General features: G+C 36.1%; 1 protein-coding gene across 1 annotated transcript in view; it reads right to left on the bottom strand.

Annotated features, from left to right (window-relative positions):
• LOC150101346 (ribosome biogenesis protein NOP53) overlaps nt 1–15,092 on the bottom strand; it is a 149,155-nt gene that overhangs the window by 54,034 nt on the left and 80,029 nt on the right. The window contains exon 6 of the mRNA XM_090400773.1: nt 14,136–14,231. Within this exon, the coding sequence (XP_090256899.1) occupies nt 14,136–14,231 (96 nt within the window). The remainder of the gene's footprint in view (nt 1–14,135; nt 14,232–15,092) is intronic.

Below are 15,092 nucleotides of genomic sequence, written 5' to 3' on the forward strand. Positions count from 1 at the left end.
AAATATGAAAACAGATAAGATTAAGTGAAGTCGAAGCAGCCAGAAGCTGGTTGAATAAATTCAGATGAAATAAGATAGCAGTAAAAACCTAACATACAAAACAGCATTTAAGCTGATTTTAATCAATGAATCAGAGTGATGGATTTGAAATAAAACAGTTGATTAAAGAAAGGAGACTATGTAGGAGAGCTTTGAGGAGTAGGGGAATGAACAGTGTCAATGGCAGAAACATTAAAAATATTATTAAAAACAACTTAATGTTATGAACATTCAAGAATGTGTAAGCAGGGAAGCTCTAAGATGGTATAATCACTTAAATACAATGGAAGAAAGATTATGAAAAAAAGTGTTTGAAGTAATAATTATAGAGAGAAAGAGAGGGGGGAAGACAAAGGTGGGGAAAAAATGAGCATCTTAGGTCAAAACATAACAGCTCATTAAATCAGAAATCTGATAATTCTGTCATGAAATCTTTTACTCATGTCAGACTGTTGATAATAAATAATATGTCCCTTGGATTATACAGGAGTGCTAGTTATCTTTATTCTCTAAATGGATTGATGGTGGACATTCTTCTAATTAACTGCATCACAAATCAGTATTGGTCAAGATATTTCTGATTTATTATAGTGAAAAAACTGGATAGTCCTTATTTGTTAAGAGCATTAAAATGCATAACTATTTTATAAATTAAAAAGTGGTCTAAGAGTAAAATATAATTCTACAAGTGAATACAGAATTTTAATTTATGTTATGCACAACAGAATATTTGCATAGCAATGATTATAAAAATGCACAATGTGAGGAAAGAGGGGAAAAGCAACTAACAAACTGCATGCAATGTTTTATAACAATGCAATAACAGTCAATAATTCTGATTATTCTGCATCTCATTTCTCGTCATCTTTCAGTTGAATAAAAACAGTTATTAGTTATACTGAAACACCTTTATAAAAAAATTCAAAATATACTTAGCCTGTGTTATTACATGGATGATCCATTAGATGGTTATAATTAACAACAAGAGAGTTCAAGGACTACGCAGTGTCATATTACACCTGTCAACTGTGCTTTTCCTAGAAAAACCTATTAACAGTTTTGGTTGTGGAAAAATATTCCAGAACCTCCATATAAAATAAGATAAAATTTGACCGAGATAGTGGGTGGCTGTGTAGATGTTCCAATCAGGACAGGTTATATGCTGAACTACAAAGCTGGCATAACATAAGATGCCAAGATTGATTGATCTGGGGTTTCATACTGTGCCACGACATGGGTTACAGAAATACATGGTGTTGGTAAGTGAATATATAGTTAGAGGGAGATAAAATAGTGAATAGTATCAAGTATATGTACAACATTATTAGAATGTAAATGATTAAATAAAATACATGTACAAAGTTTAGTATTTACAATTCAGCGTGGCATCTACACATATACAAATCCATAATGTCAGGCTTAATCTCATGTAATTTGCTTGTAAGTATTGTCATTGTGCAGTTAACTTTGATTTTATAACCTGTGCGTAGTCAGTATAAGGGACTGTCAAACAGTAGGTCGAAAAAGCATGAGCTGATCTAGCAGCTGCACCTGCAATGCCATTTCCATTAATTCCAATGTGGCTGGATCCAACATAAACGATCATCAAAATTAAGGGGCTTTTATTTTGTGCAAGAGTTGAAGTACTTCACCAAGCACTTTATATGGATTATACACCAGAGAAGAGATAGCCTGTAAAGAACTCAGTCTGTATAAATTATATGTGTCTGGTAGGAGTTTTCTTTGATATGCAAAGAAAAGTGCGAGCCGAAAGGCATGCAATTCTGCTATATAGTTACTGCAATTGGGTAAGATTTGGTTAGAGAATGTTAGGGAGCACAGCCAATGGAGATCTCTGATCTTGAACCATCAGTATAGATGGGCAAGAAACCAGAGTGGGCTGCTCTGTATGCATTGAACAATTGAAGGTAAACAAATTAGGGTGTATAAGACCTCTGCAGTTGACAAAGTGAGAGGGTTGTAGGATTGGGGGCAAACCTGCCATTGAGGAATGCTGTTTTATTTGATACAGGTAATGTTTTCAGCATTCATGCCAAAAGCCTCCATAACGTGCATACCAAAAGGTATGATGGCAGTCTGGCATGTGTGATATAGAACTTACCAATGTAGAGAAAAGAGACTACTCCATGTAAGGTGATCTAGAAGGAACTTTATTTTAGGGCATAATTAAGACATTTTTTCATCTAAGTGATAGGAGGTTCATTTGATTCAACATAAAGGCTTTGAACAGAGTGTATTTTCCCTTGCAGAACTGTAAACCTGGGATCCATAATCAAGCTTTGAACATACAAGTGTATGATAAATGCAGAGCAAGGAACATCAATCAGCTCCCCATTCAGTAGACGATAAGAGTGCAGATGATGTTCAATGCTTTTCTGCACTTATCCCAAAAACGAGTCCCAGAAACTTGACCTCTAGAACTATTGGAATACCAGCTTGTCCCATTCTTAAATCTGAATCTGGGTAGAGAGTGCAGTTACAGCAGAAGTGTACACAGATGATTTTTTTCACCTGAACCCATAACAAAGAACCCACAAAGAGATATGATCGATACTTGTTGAAGTTGTTGAGATATGATCGATACTGTTGCCAGCCTGCCTGGCTGTGTGGCTAGCGTATCTGCTCTCCAGCCAAAAGGCTGAGAGTTCGAATCCCACCGTTGGCATGGATGTTTGATTGTCTGTGGAAATACTAGTGGTGGTCGGCGGTACATGGCATTGGTGTAGTTACGGTCAGTTGGTAGATGAGTGGTGGAAACAGTTGTAGGGCAGGTGCCCTCCCTCGATGAGCCTTTAGACTCCCTGGAGGTGTCGTATAATAATATGTCGTATAATAATAATAATGTTGTTTTTCAATGACCTACATATTGCAGGAGTGACAGTATATTGTGAAATCATTGATATAAATGCAGCTGTCTACTGTGGGAGGAAGCTGTTCAGTAATTGAGTTCACTTTAGTAGTGAAGAAGGTCACACTTAAGACAGAGCCTAGAGGACCCCCCCCCTCTTCTTGATGATATGGTCACGATAATGGCTACCCACCCGGACTTGAAACACATGGCTGGAGAGAAAAGTTCTTAATAAAAACAAGAAGGTACCTTCTCAGACAAAGATTAAACAGGTCCTTTAATATGCCATATCGCCAGGCTGTGTCATAGGCTTTTACCGTGTCGAAGAAACTGAAATCACATGTTCTTGGTTTCAGGAAACCATCTCTTATACATGTTTCTAAAAAGAACCAAACAGTCGAAGGTTGACTGGTGTCTAGAAAAGTCACATTGCTGCTTTCCAAGTATCATAGAAGCTTTGCATTTACCATTTTTTTTCCCAAGACCTTACAAAGACAGCTAGTCTGATCAATGGTAGACAATAATTGTTGGCCTGGGTTCGATCCTTGCCTAGCGTGGAATAGTAATGACAATCGACTTATGCCAAGAGTCTGGAAACTCTTCCTCTGTAAATATTCTGTTGTATAGTAAAAGGAGATCTATAGAAGATGATGGGAGATGTTTTATCATCTCAATCAGAGCTGACTGCACAAGGGTGAGATAAGAAAAGGGCTCTTTTCCACTTTAAAAAAGGGCTGATTGTATGGCTATATGCCCTTGGTAGAAAAGCTTAATCGTTGCTTTTCTTGCAGTTCTTTCGATATTAAAAATTCAGGAGGATATGAGGCTGTTGCTGAGATTATGAAAAAGTTTTCACCTAAAGTGTCTGCAATTTGGGATCAGCAATAATACATAGATTATGTTCCAAGGTAGACAAGTGGTTTTTCCATATCTACCCATCATCTTCTGGATTTTATCCCAAACAGTTTTTGCACTGGTTGTTTGATTAATCAATGATGCAAAATTAGATCCAGGATTGATTTGATCCATGTTTTTTATTCTAGCATCATACATGACGTGCTTTGGTACAAGCATGTTTAAATGCTATTAAGTTTGTTATGGCTGTTTGCCTATCTTGGTTCTACCAAAGCTTTGCATAGAGTGGAAATCAAGATGCTGTTTTGGGAATTGCTGCAGTAGTTATGTGGTCAATCTGTGACCTGCTTCATTAATGGGTGTTTGGCCGACAGCTTCAGTATTAAATTTCACAAGATGGTAAAATGTATTCCAGTAAGCATGGTTCCTGTGAAAACATAGTACTGATAAGCAGAAAATGATTACTTCCACATATGTTTTCATCAACATCCCATGTGAGCAGTGGAAAAACGCAGGGGAGCATATTGCAAGAAGGTACACTAGTGGCCAAAATTGTGGAACCTTTTGGAAAAAAGTGTATTTTTGATTGCTCATAACACCACTTTTTTTTGGAGTAATACCATAAAATTATATATCAATGGAAAGATAATTTAATCAAGAATGTAATGCAATAACTTTTATGAAGGATTTTTTTTTTTTATTAGAACAGCAGTTATAAAGAAGAAAAATGAAACATAGAAAAAATGAGATATACAAAAATTCTCACAATGTAAGTTAATACTTAGTTGGGTAACCTTTAGTGTTAATTAGGGCCTTACAATGCCTTCCCATGGAGTGAACCAAGTTTTTTGGTTCTGCAGCTGTTATAATGTGAAACCAAGATTGAATTATTGCTTCTATTAATTGGGTTTTATTGGTGGGTTGCTTCTAACTAACAAGTTTCTTTAGTCGGCTCCATAGATTTTTGATTGGGTTAAGGTCTGGGCTATTCCCAGGCCATTCCAGCAGTGGAATATGATTATCTTGAAACCACTTTTTGCACACAGCAGCATCATGATATGGAGCTGGATCCTGTTGAAATATAAATGCTTCATTATCTTGGAAAATGATCACGTGCAGAAGGCTTCAGTTTGGGCTCAAGTATTTTCATTATTGGTGGAAACTTAACCTTTGGTTAAGTTTCCACCAATTTTTTTTTCTAATTTCTTCATAATTGTAACCTTATTTACTTGATAGTACTATTTTACATCGCTTTCTGGGTGACTAGTCAACTCTTTGCGCCATTTCTTTAATTTTATTACATTTTACAAGCTCACAAAATGAAAGAACACACACACACACACACACACACACACACAAAAAAAAAAAAAATGATAGCAATCTCATAACGTGCTGACAAATATCTTCCTCTCAGCTCCAATACATAACATCAATAGCTGAATCCTACTGTGACCTTATTGGCTCACTGTCAAAACAAGATGACACCTGATTGGCTCTCTAAACACTCATGTTCATTGGGTACATTCAGATGAAGGAAAGCTACTTTATATCAACCTAAGCAAGTTGTGTTTCTTTTTTCTTATTATTTGGCTATAACATTTCATAGAATACAGATAATTGAACAAACTTTGTTGCATTACATTCTTGATTAAATTATCTTTCCATTGATATATAATTTTATGGTATTACACCAAAAAAAAAAGTGGTGTTATGAACCATCAAACCTCAAAAATACAATTTTTCCAAAAGGTTTCTACAATTTTGGCCACTAGTGTATGTGCTATGTTATTAATAAGGGAGAGGTCATGGTTATTGAGCATTCACTCAGTGATATAACCTCATCTATTCATGTTGGCACTACCCCATTATGTTTAATCTAGTTCAGAACCTGGTGGTAAATATATTGAGTATACTGTGATTAGATACTCCACAAATAGGTGAATCGCTACTGCTTCCAGAACAGTATTAACCCATTTGATCCCAAGAATTTTTTTTTTTTTTTTTTTTTTTTTAAAAGCAATTTTTTTCATATTATTTAGTTGAAAATGTGTCAAAATGCTACACTATGCTGACAGTTAAAAAAAAAAAAAAAAAAAAGCATAATTTAAAAAAATGAGTACTTGTATGAGTACAATGGGCAGATCAGGTATCAAAATTAACAAACTGCTTAGTAAGAGTGATGCCCAAAATACTTGATCATGGCTTCATCGATTGAGAGACATTTGTTGAATATGCCAAACTATTGAAATTTTTTATTTAGTTTATCCATTAGAGGTCTTATTTTATACATTTGATCATTTTTATCTATTTGTGAATTATCGGCCAAATGTAGACATTTCTTGAAAACGGTTCCTTGACATACTGTTGGCCACTGACACCCTCTTGGCAACCTGTGGTATCCACTCAAAAGTAGAATTGCGATAAATACCTTGATGTCTTCTTCAGTTACTTGAAATACATGATTATTGTTCTGCATAGTGCACAAATTGGTCTGTTCGATAATAACGGTAATAATTTCTTTGTCGATAAATCTTTCAAATATTTCAACTGGAGTTTTATTTTGGGTTTGGTCCTTCACATTACTCAGACAGTCCATATACCCTGTAGTTACTGCCGTACTGATGTCTAAGATATCTACTGTCCATACGGGCTCGTTGGTAATTACTTTACCTCATGCAGCCAAGCAACATTGTCTTATCGTGGCTAGAGGAAGATCATCATCATTGCTGTCTGATTCGTCACTTGCATAATGAAGCTCTATTTCCCCTGGAACGTCATTGGGAAGGTGGTCAGGCTGAAGATCATGTCATCAATATCCTCATTATCCGTTTGATAACCAACATCGGGAGGAATGATAACTATGGATATATCTTGGTGATTGGAATTTGAATCTGCGTCATCTGCAGCTAATCCAAGTGTTCTGTAACTCTTTCCATAAACTGAACTGGACTTATTGGCTGAAATTCATCGGGGTCCATTTTTTCAGTGGTACTAAACCTAGAACAAAAAATATATATATATTGACTCCTTATAAGCCCACTGTTCTCAAATGAGTACAGGTCCATTTTGTACGCGTTCTCAATCCGTAATCAAACAGAGGTGCTGATATATAAAAAATGTATTTAATACTTACCTTTGTAACACAAAGTCAGCACAATGAAAAAATATTCAAAAAGCTACAAGAAATAAAGCACTTGAATTATCATACAGGAATTGACAAGTCAGTTTTAGAATATGTACTGAAAAAGTATGGCTACAGCATCACCCAACTTTTAATTTACGAAAATGTGGCAGAATAGGGCTTGCTAAAACTGTAACCTTCCCCAATGTTTGACTGTCGTGCAAGAGACACCACTAGGCCATTTTAGGTGATGTACTCAAATGAGTACACTGGGATAAAATGAGTTAATCTGAACATGATGAAATGGAGTATGACTGCTCACAAGAATAGCTACTCCACCATGTGCATGACCATCCCCAGTTCTGTCCTTGCATACAAGAGTGATATTCCTGATGAAAGGATCCTTGTTTGGTTTTAAGTTAGTTTTCTGCAGTAGGTGCTTGATATCAACGATGGCAAAACCCACAGTTCCACTGTAAAAATTTTCCTATTGTAGGCTTTATACAGATTTGTCTGGTTTCTGGGAAGTTGAGAACGTGCTCTTATTGGGTTTATATTTTTCATTAGATTTTGGGAAGTTTGGATGACCAGTGTCAATCTCTTCTGGGAAAATATCCAGTATATCATCAGATGTGTCAGAATCATTGGGTAAGTTCAATTTGCTTTCAGGAAGTATTCATTTTTCGTGTGGAAGGGTCTTGTGATTTGTCTAAGTGATAACCTTGATAATTTTTTTATAAGTGAGTTCTTATCAAATGGAACCATTTTTGGAGGATCGTAGATCTTGCAATTGATGTACTCAACAAAGAAACAGTCGCAATCATAAAGTTCAGATATGGTGAAATTATCAAATGGTGGAATAGACATAAGAGTTTGAGTTGCTATTGCCATTTTTTTTACACTTACCTTCTCAGCATAAGATCTCAAAGCAGGTGCGGTGGTAGTAGATAAGTTTCTTCTGGCATCCTGATATGTTCTTTCCATTTTTATCATTTTTTTTTCTTTCTCACATTTCCACTTCTGACATGCACATGAGTATGCTGGGTGATCTCTCTGACAGTTTACACATTTAGCTTTCTTGGCAGAGCAAGATTGGTTATCATGGTCTTTACTACCACATTGAACACAGGTGGCAGAGCCACGACAGACAGTTGGGCATGTCCATATTTCTGGCATTTGAAGCATTTTAGTGGATTAGGGATGTATAGTTGAACAATTGAGATACCTGGCTTTAACAGATGTTGGAGGCTTAGGAGTATCAAATATGTAAGGATGATGTTCCCGGTTGGAACCGGGTGACCATCCCTATGGATCGTGATGTCTCATACCTGTCACCTCCCCTGTATTCCACCCATTGATGTTGCTCTGAGTAGCATTTTTGAATGTTCTTGACATGTTTCTATTGCCAGAACATAGTTTCTTTACTGTTTTGAGAAAACCTGCCAACCCTTCTATACACTTCTGAATGAAGGGTGACATTTTCCCTATTGGCCTTTCACCCTGTAGCATGGATGATCAGAGGAAACTGGTGCCTTTATATTGGTATCAAATGTCTTTTGTTTCTTGCTTCTGTTGTCGAAAGATGTATAAATGATATCAATACTTGGGTTTTGGTAGGGCCTCTGAAACAATTAAGGATGAAGGATTCATGCTTGAGTGGCATTTGGTTAAGCGGCAGAACTCTTCACCCACCATGGAGCCACATGTGGAAGCTCACTCTCTAGCAAGCAATGATTGCACTCAGGAGTAGAATATCAGGATTAACTCAGACACATACAAGCACCACAGTATACCTTAGGCCCTGTTCCCAGACCATAGGGTAGGAGACTTACTGCAGCACTCTTGACTCTTGCAGGCAAGCTCACTAGCTGAATGATCCTGGCTCGGAACCAGAACCACTTGTCTTGCTGAAGCAGAGGCCAAAGTAGTGCAAGACTACTAGAAAGGATCACACTGCATGGTACATATGACAGCAAGGTAATGGGAGATTCCTTCCACCATGAACAGGTGCCTCACATGGAGGGGAGATTACAAGAAATTATATTCTCATGTAATCCTTTATCCAAGTGTAAGCAAAAAAAAGTTTGCATGTGAGGTATCTTTGTGACTAGGCTACTTATATATAGAGCCCAATAACTTCACATTAATTGTATTAGTATCCCATAATGCAAAGCACATCCTTCAGGGTATGTATAATGCTATGCATTATGGGGAGGGCCACTACCCAGACTGGTTTTGACCAAATGAAAAAACTTTCAACAACTTGTTATAATTTAGTATTTTAATAAGGCATTAACCTTTTCACTACTTGTATATGGGAGCTATATGACCTCTGACCTTGGTATCTTTCTGGGTCCAGTTCCCACAGATGAGACTTCCATATCCTTATGTGCCAATGCTTGTTTCAGCATCACAATTATCCTTTCCATTGTATTGAGGTCATTTTGCCTCTTTATGATGCCTTAATAAAATTGTTAGACTACTGTGTGCAGATTTGGTCTCCTAGGTTTGTAGTGGATAAAGAAGCTGTGGAAAGGATGCAAAGTAGGCTAAGATGATATTGGTTTTATGGAATGCACATGGGAAAGATTGAGAGTATGTGGACTGCAGATTTTGGTAAACAGGAGAAAGAGGAGTGATATGACAGAGGCCTATAAACGTTTTAGAGGGTGCTATAGGATATCAGTTGATAAGTTTTCGTTATATGAAAGGCAAGGCAAGGACAAGGGAGCATCTGTGTTTGTACGTGTGCAGTTAAGAAAGGGTAAAAGCTAGATTTTTCCCCTATGGAACTGTGGGTGAATGAGTGGAACAGTTTGCTTGTTGAAGTAGTGAGTGAATCTAATGTGAATAAGTTTAACAGACGGTATGAGAGCTGCTGTGGGTGATGTATGGCCTCTCTTGACGAGTTCTTGACTCAATGGAGATCTAATCATAGTAATAACTCAGCTTATCTAATCTCATATTGGAAGTGACAGATGAACCTAAGTCTATATAATATCACTCATAAACTTCATGGGACTTTTCCTCCTAAAGGAAGAGAAAAGACCCATCATAGTTCCCTCCATCTCCCAAATGAAGAACAGAAGCATCCCATATGAAACTGATGTTTTCTTTTGAAAAGTTTACTTTTGTTTAAATCATGTTTGTGTCGTCTCTATATGTACCTTTCTCAAAGAAAGACAAGTGAAATGACAATGTTAAAAGAACAAATTACAGAACAAATAATTTTTTATATTTTAATAACAGTAAACAAACAAGAAGAGTTTGATAATTTGAGACATAGAATATCATAATGTACTTTGTGTACTGGCTTAAACCAAATACGATGATACAACAAAAACATATGTCATAATAGGAATGTTGTACAATCAAAACAGTCTGGGATGTTTTGTTCAGAGAAGAAGTGCAAACAGTGAAAAGTTCTGCTACTATAACAACCTCAACTCCTAACCAAAACTTGAAAATAGGCATCACTAATGTAAAAGCAGTGTAACTAGCAGAAGAATTATAAAAATACCATATCAACATTATGGGACAAACAAGTGAAATACTGCTAAATAATAACTGCAATATTCAAACAACAATAATAAGCTAAAGGAAAGAAATGCTACAGCTGAACACTAAATATGAAGATAAACTTCTTGAATGACACAACAGACAGATGTCTTATGGTCCCACAGAAGGCTCTAATAGAAGCAGAGAATTTAAATAATTAGAGAAAGGATACTGATATAAAGAAAAAGGAAAGACTTCTTCTTGATGGAGACACCTAAAGAAATGATATACATCAGATATATATTTCTGGTGTATATATAAATACTGCTGAATTTCTGTTAAAGAAGTGAACTTCATTACTAATACCATTCCAACATAGAAATGTGTATAAAGTCACATGAAAAGAGAGAGAACATAACAAATACAGTTGACTCCCTACAGCAAAATTATAGGACATGAAGTATCTGAACAATTTGCTAAGTGAATCTCCTTTAGAATAGCATTGTGCCTATGGGACAATGCTATTCTAATGATCTCAATTCTAAGAGGTCATTATCTATGATATTGGTAATAGTGATATCCTCAGGCTGAATCAGGATATGAGATTATACAAGGAATTTGAAACCATAAGTAATCACTATTTAGTTTTGAGAAGGATAAAAATGATTATCAGATTAATATGTACATATAAGTTTAAGAAGAATTAAGGTTGATTAGAATTATAGTAGATTAGATAATTATTAGATAAAAAGTAGTTTAAAAAACAATCTTATTGATTTCAACTATATTAAGGTTTATGATAGGGAGGATCCCAAAAGCAATGGAAAGAAGATAGCAAACTGAACAAAAACCAGTCTATATACATCTGATCAAAAATATCTGGACACCTTTTCATCAATTCTCACTCTAACATGAAAGGCATTGATATAGAGTTGGTCCTCCTTTGCTGCTATAACGACCTTCAATCTTCTGGGAAGGCTTTCTTAGATGTTGGCTGCAGTAATTCTTGTGAGGATATCACTATCAACAATATTACAGCTGATGTAACTTTTCTTACAGCTGACTCTCACTATAACAAACAATCCTGATCAAAGTCCCATAGGCACAATGCTATTCCCTTCCATTCCTCCAGAAGAGCACTAGCGAGATGAGACAGTGATTTTGGCAGCTCAGCCTGGCTTGTAATTGCCATTCCAATTCACTCCACAGGTGTTGGATGGGACTGAGATAAGGGCTCTGTGCAGACCAGTCAAATTTTTCAACACCCACCTCATCAAACCATTCCTGCACAAATCTCATTTTGTGGACAGGGGCATTGTTGTGTTGATAGGAAAGGGCTTTCACTGAACTGTTGCCATAAGATGAAAGCACAGACCTATCTAGAATGCGATTATATGCAGCAGCATTAAGATTTCCTATGACTGGAGGCCCAGCCCAAATCATGATGCCTCTTCCACTAAACTTCAAAGTTGGCACAACATATTTGGGCATATTTATTCTCCTAGCATCTGACAAAGACGTCCATCAGACTACCAAATGGTGAAGCATGATTGATCACTCCAGAGAATGTGTTTCCACTGTTCCAGAATCTAATCGTAGCAAACCTTACACCAATCCACCTGATGCTTGGCAGTGCTTTTGCTGATGTTAGGTTTGTGGATTTCCTGAAGAACATGGATTTTTGTGGCCACGGAAATCCATGTTCTTCAGCTTCCAATGAATAATTGTGGTGTTGACATTGCTTGCAGAAGTATTTCAGAATTTAGTAGTCAGCGTTTCAACCAAGTTTGCTTGTGGCTGATGTAAAATCACAGAGTGGTACCAGTGTTTTGTTGTTGTTCAATGCACTCCAGCACTCGGCAATATCATTTGTGATTTTGTGGCCTACAAGGTCATGACTGTGCTGTTGTTTCTTCTAGGTGTTTCCACTTCACAATAGTATTACTTATAGTTTGATCAGGGAAGCTGCAGAAAAGCATAATTTACTTGATCTGAGTTGTTGGAAAGGTGCCATTCTATAATAGTGCCACATTGAAAGTCACTGAGCTCTTCAGTATGGCCATTTTACTGTTAATGTTTGCCTATGACAATTGCAAGACTGTGATTCCTTTGATACCTATACGAGCATTGTTTGTGTAGTATATAGTCATATCCACTATTATGAAAAGGTGTCTAGACATATTTGATCACAGGGTGTATGTACACGTGGTTGTAGTTAAGGTATTGGAGGTACTGACCAGTCACAGAATACACGACTGGGTTGACAGGAATAGTCTTTATGATAGTCAACATGAGGTTGTATAATGTTGGTTTCTTTCTTTAGCAGTCTATTTATGCCAGTCAACATGAGGTTGTACAAGTATCTCTTATCTTTAGCAGTCTATTTGCATTTTTTTTATGAGAATGAACATGATGGATAAGAGCTACTTGTACATATTTTTTGGATTTCATGAAGGCATTAGGGATTGTAGATGTCAATTTGAGGTATACATTTCTGGAGATGAGACAGAAAATAGGTGAGAGGGATAAGACATTGAAGGCCTCAAACAGCAAGGCTATTTACTTTATTTATTTAGGAGGAGTGATGGCAATATCCAAGAAAAGGAAAGTAACAAGTGACATATTACAGGATTCTGTTCTTAGGTCACTGCTCTTCAAATTACTTTCATGGATGAAAAAAGGGAAGTTTAAGTGCCAGGTGTTGCACTTTGGAGTAGAAAGTGCATGGGTCTCTGAGACTCCATAGTTCAATGGGCACAAAAGTTTGCAAAGATGACAACAGCTGCTATCAGGAGGACAAATCAGGTAGGGATAAAGATGGTTAAAGATAAAGGTGGTTGTGATAACTGTACAAGGTCTTTCTCGGCACCACTTCTTAGTAGCCTTGATCTGATATGGACTATGGTGCATGATGTTTTTCAGAGATTGTCACTGTGATAAAAAAAACTCTGAAGAAGATATATAAAATCTTCAGATATAAGACTAAGGCATATCAGGAGTGTGAAATATTGGTCATGAAAAGCAGATGAATTATAAATTAAAAGTTAGTGAATGAACAAAAAGAAAAAAAATGATATGATAGTTATGTTAAGATAGTGAGAGAGATTATACATAAAGTGGAAAGGTTTATTTATTGTATCATTTTTAGGGTGACAATTCAATAAAGTAGAAAGTTACAATTTAGAAAAACGAGAACAAATGAGATCTGAGTTATAACCATTCAGGAGGAAGGTGGATCATAATTTCTGGTGAAAGTTTTATAGACACATACTGTTTGTGCACGACTTATGTTGGTTTGCTTTCAGTGGATTGCAAGCTACCATCTGGCCAAGTTAAGATAAGCAAATCTAAAAAATGCAATTCACTGATGAACTGATTTTTTTTTTTTTTTTTGGTGGAAAAATGTAGATCTGACAAGGAATTGTGTGGAATCAGTTGAATGGACTGCCGGAGTGAGTTGTGAGTGCTCTGTCAGTCAGTGAGTTCAGTACGAGATACCATGTCTCCCTCAATGAATCTTCAGACTCGTGGAGAGGTGCCTGTGAAATAATAACATATAAGGTATAGCATTCCACACAAATACATATGATATTTAGTCTTACAGAAAGATGTTAGCTCTTTCACTGCTGTCATAATTGTCACTTTGATAATGACCACAAAATTTCATGAAAATAATCTAACATAAAAAAATCTGTTGTTATTCATTATGCCTACTCTTTAAGAGTACCAAAACACTGCAAATTAAAATATTACCTGATGTTCTTCATAATCTGGATTATACGATGAACCAGGATGAGGAACTTCAACAGCTGGCAAAAGAGAAGGCAGCTGATACCTATGAGCTGGAACCTTCAGAGAGAAAAAATAAATAAATAAAAAGAAAATAAAACAGCAAATATACAAATTATCTGGTTAATGGCATCAATGAATTTTATGCTTACTAGATCCAGCTAAAGACAATGCACATTTCTCAAAAAATGATAATATTAAAGTAATCAATCTTCTTTACTTCTCACGTTCAGTATCAAAAAAGTGTTGGATTTTATATTGTAAAATTTGTGTAATATCTGTCATTATCTCTCTGATGCTAACTGTAGGTATTTGTTTCACAATAACATGCTGTACTACATTGATTACACAATTAATTTTAAGTTTGATACTTTGAGAGAGAAGCTTTTTGTACATTAAATCTGATTGCATAAATTATTTATGTGAAGTAAATAATGCATACAAAGTGCAATAAAAAAGGATAGGAACATAATCAAAAAAAGAACTACTGAATGACTGAAGAGACTACTTATGCTCTAATAATGTTGTACTGTGATGGTATTCCCACCTCTTGAGGATACATATCAGGAAATTGAGAAATAGTAAGAATTCAAAAATATTAGCAAAAAAAAAAAAGTGTTAAAAACAAAGGCAATGTTTTTGTTGCCGAATCTGTATATGGCAGCTTTAGAAAGATTGTTATTGAAACTTGTTTGTATGAGAAAGGCTTGCAGGCTCTAAGTGTAAACATTTCTGAAGTCAGTCAGAAAGAGTTCAAACAACTTTCCAATGGCCGGCAACTTACAATCAAAAGAAAGCAGAGGAGAACAAAAGGGGTGCCAAACTTGAAACTTAAGATGAAAGACTCATACCGATTCTTTGGGGGTTGCCAAACTTCATGCTAGGTCTCAGAGGAGGCTTAATAAAAAGGGACTGAAGCAA

The sequence above is a fragment of the Typopeltis vanoorti genome, chromosome 11 (assembly GCF_054136105.1).
Source record: "Typopeltis vanoorti isolate ZY-2024b chromosome 11, IOZ_Tvanoo_1.0, whole genome shotgun sequence".
Lineage (NCBI taxonomy): Eukaryota > Metazoa > Arthropoda > Arachnida > Uropygi > Thelyphonidae > Typopeltis > Typopeltis vanoorti.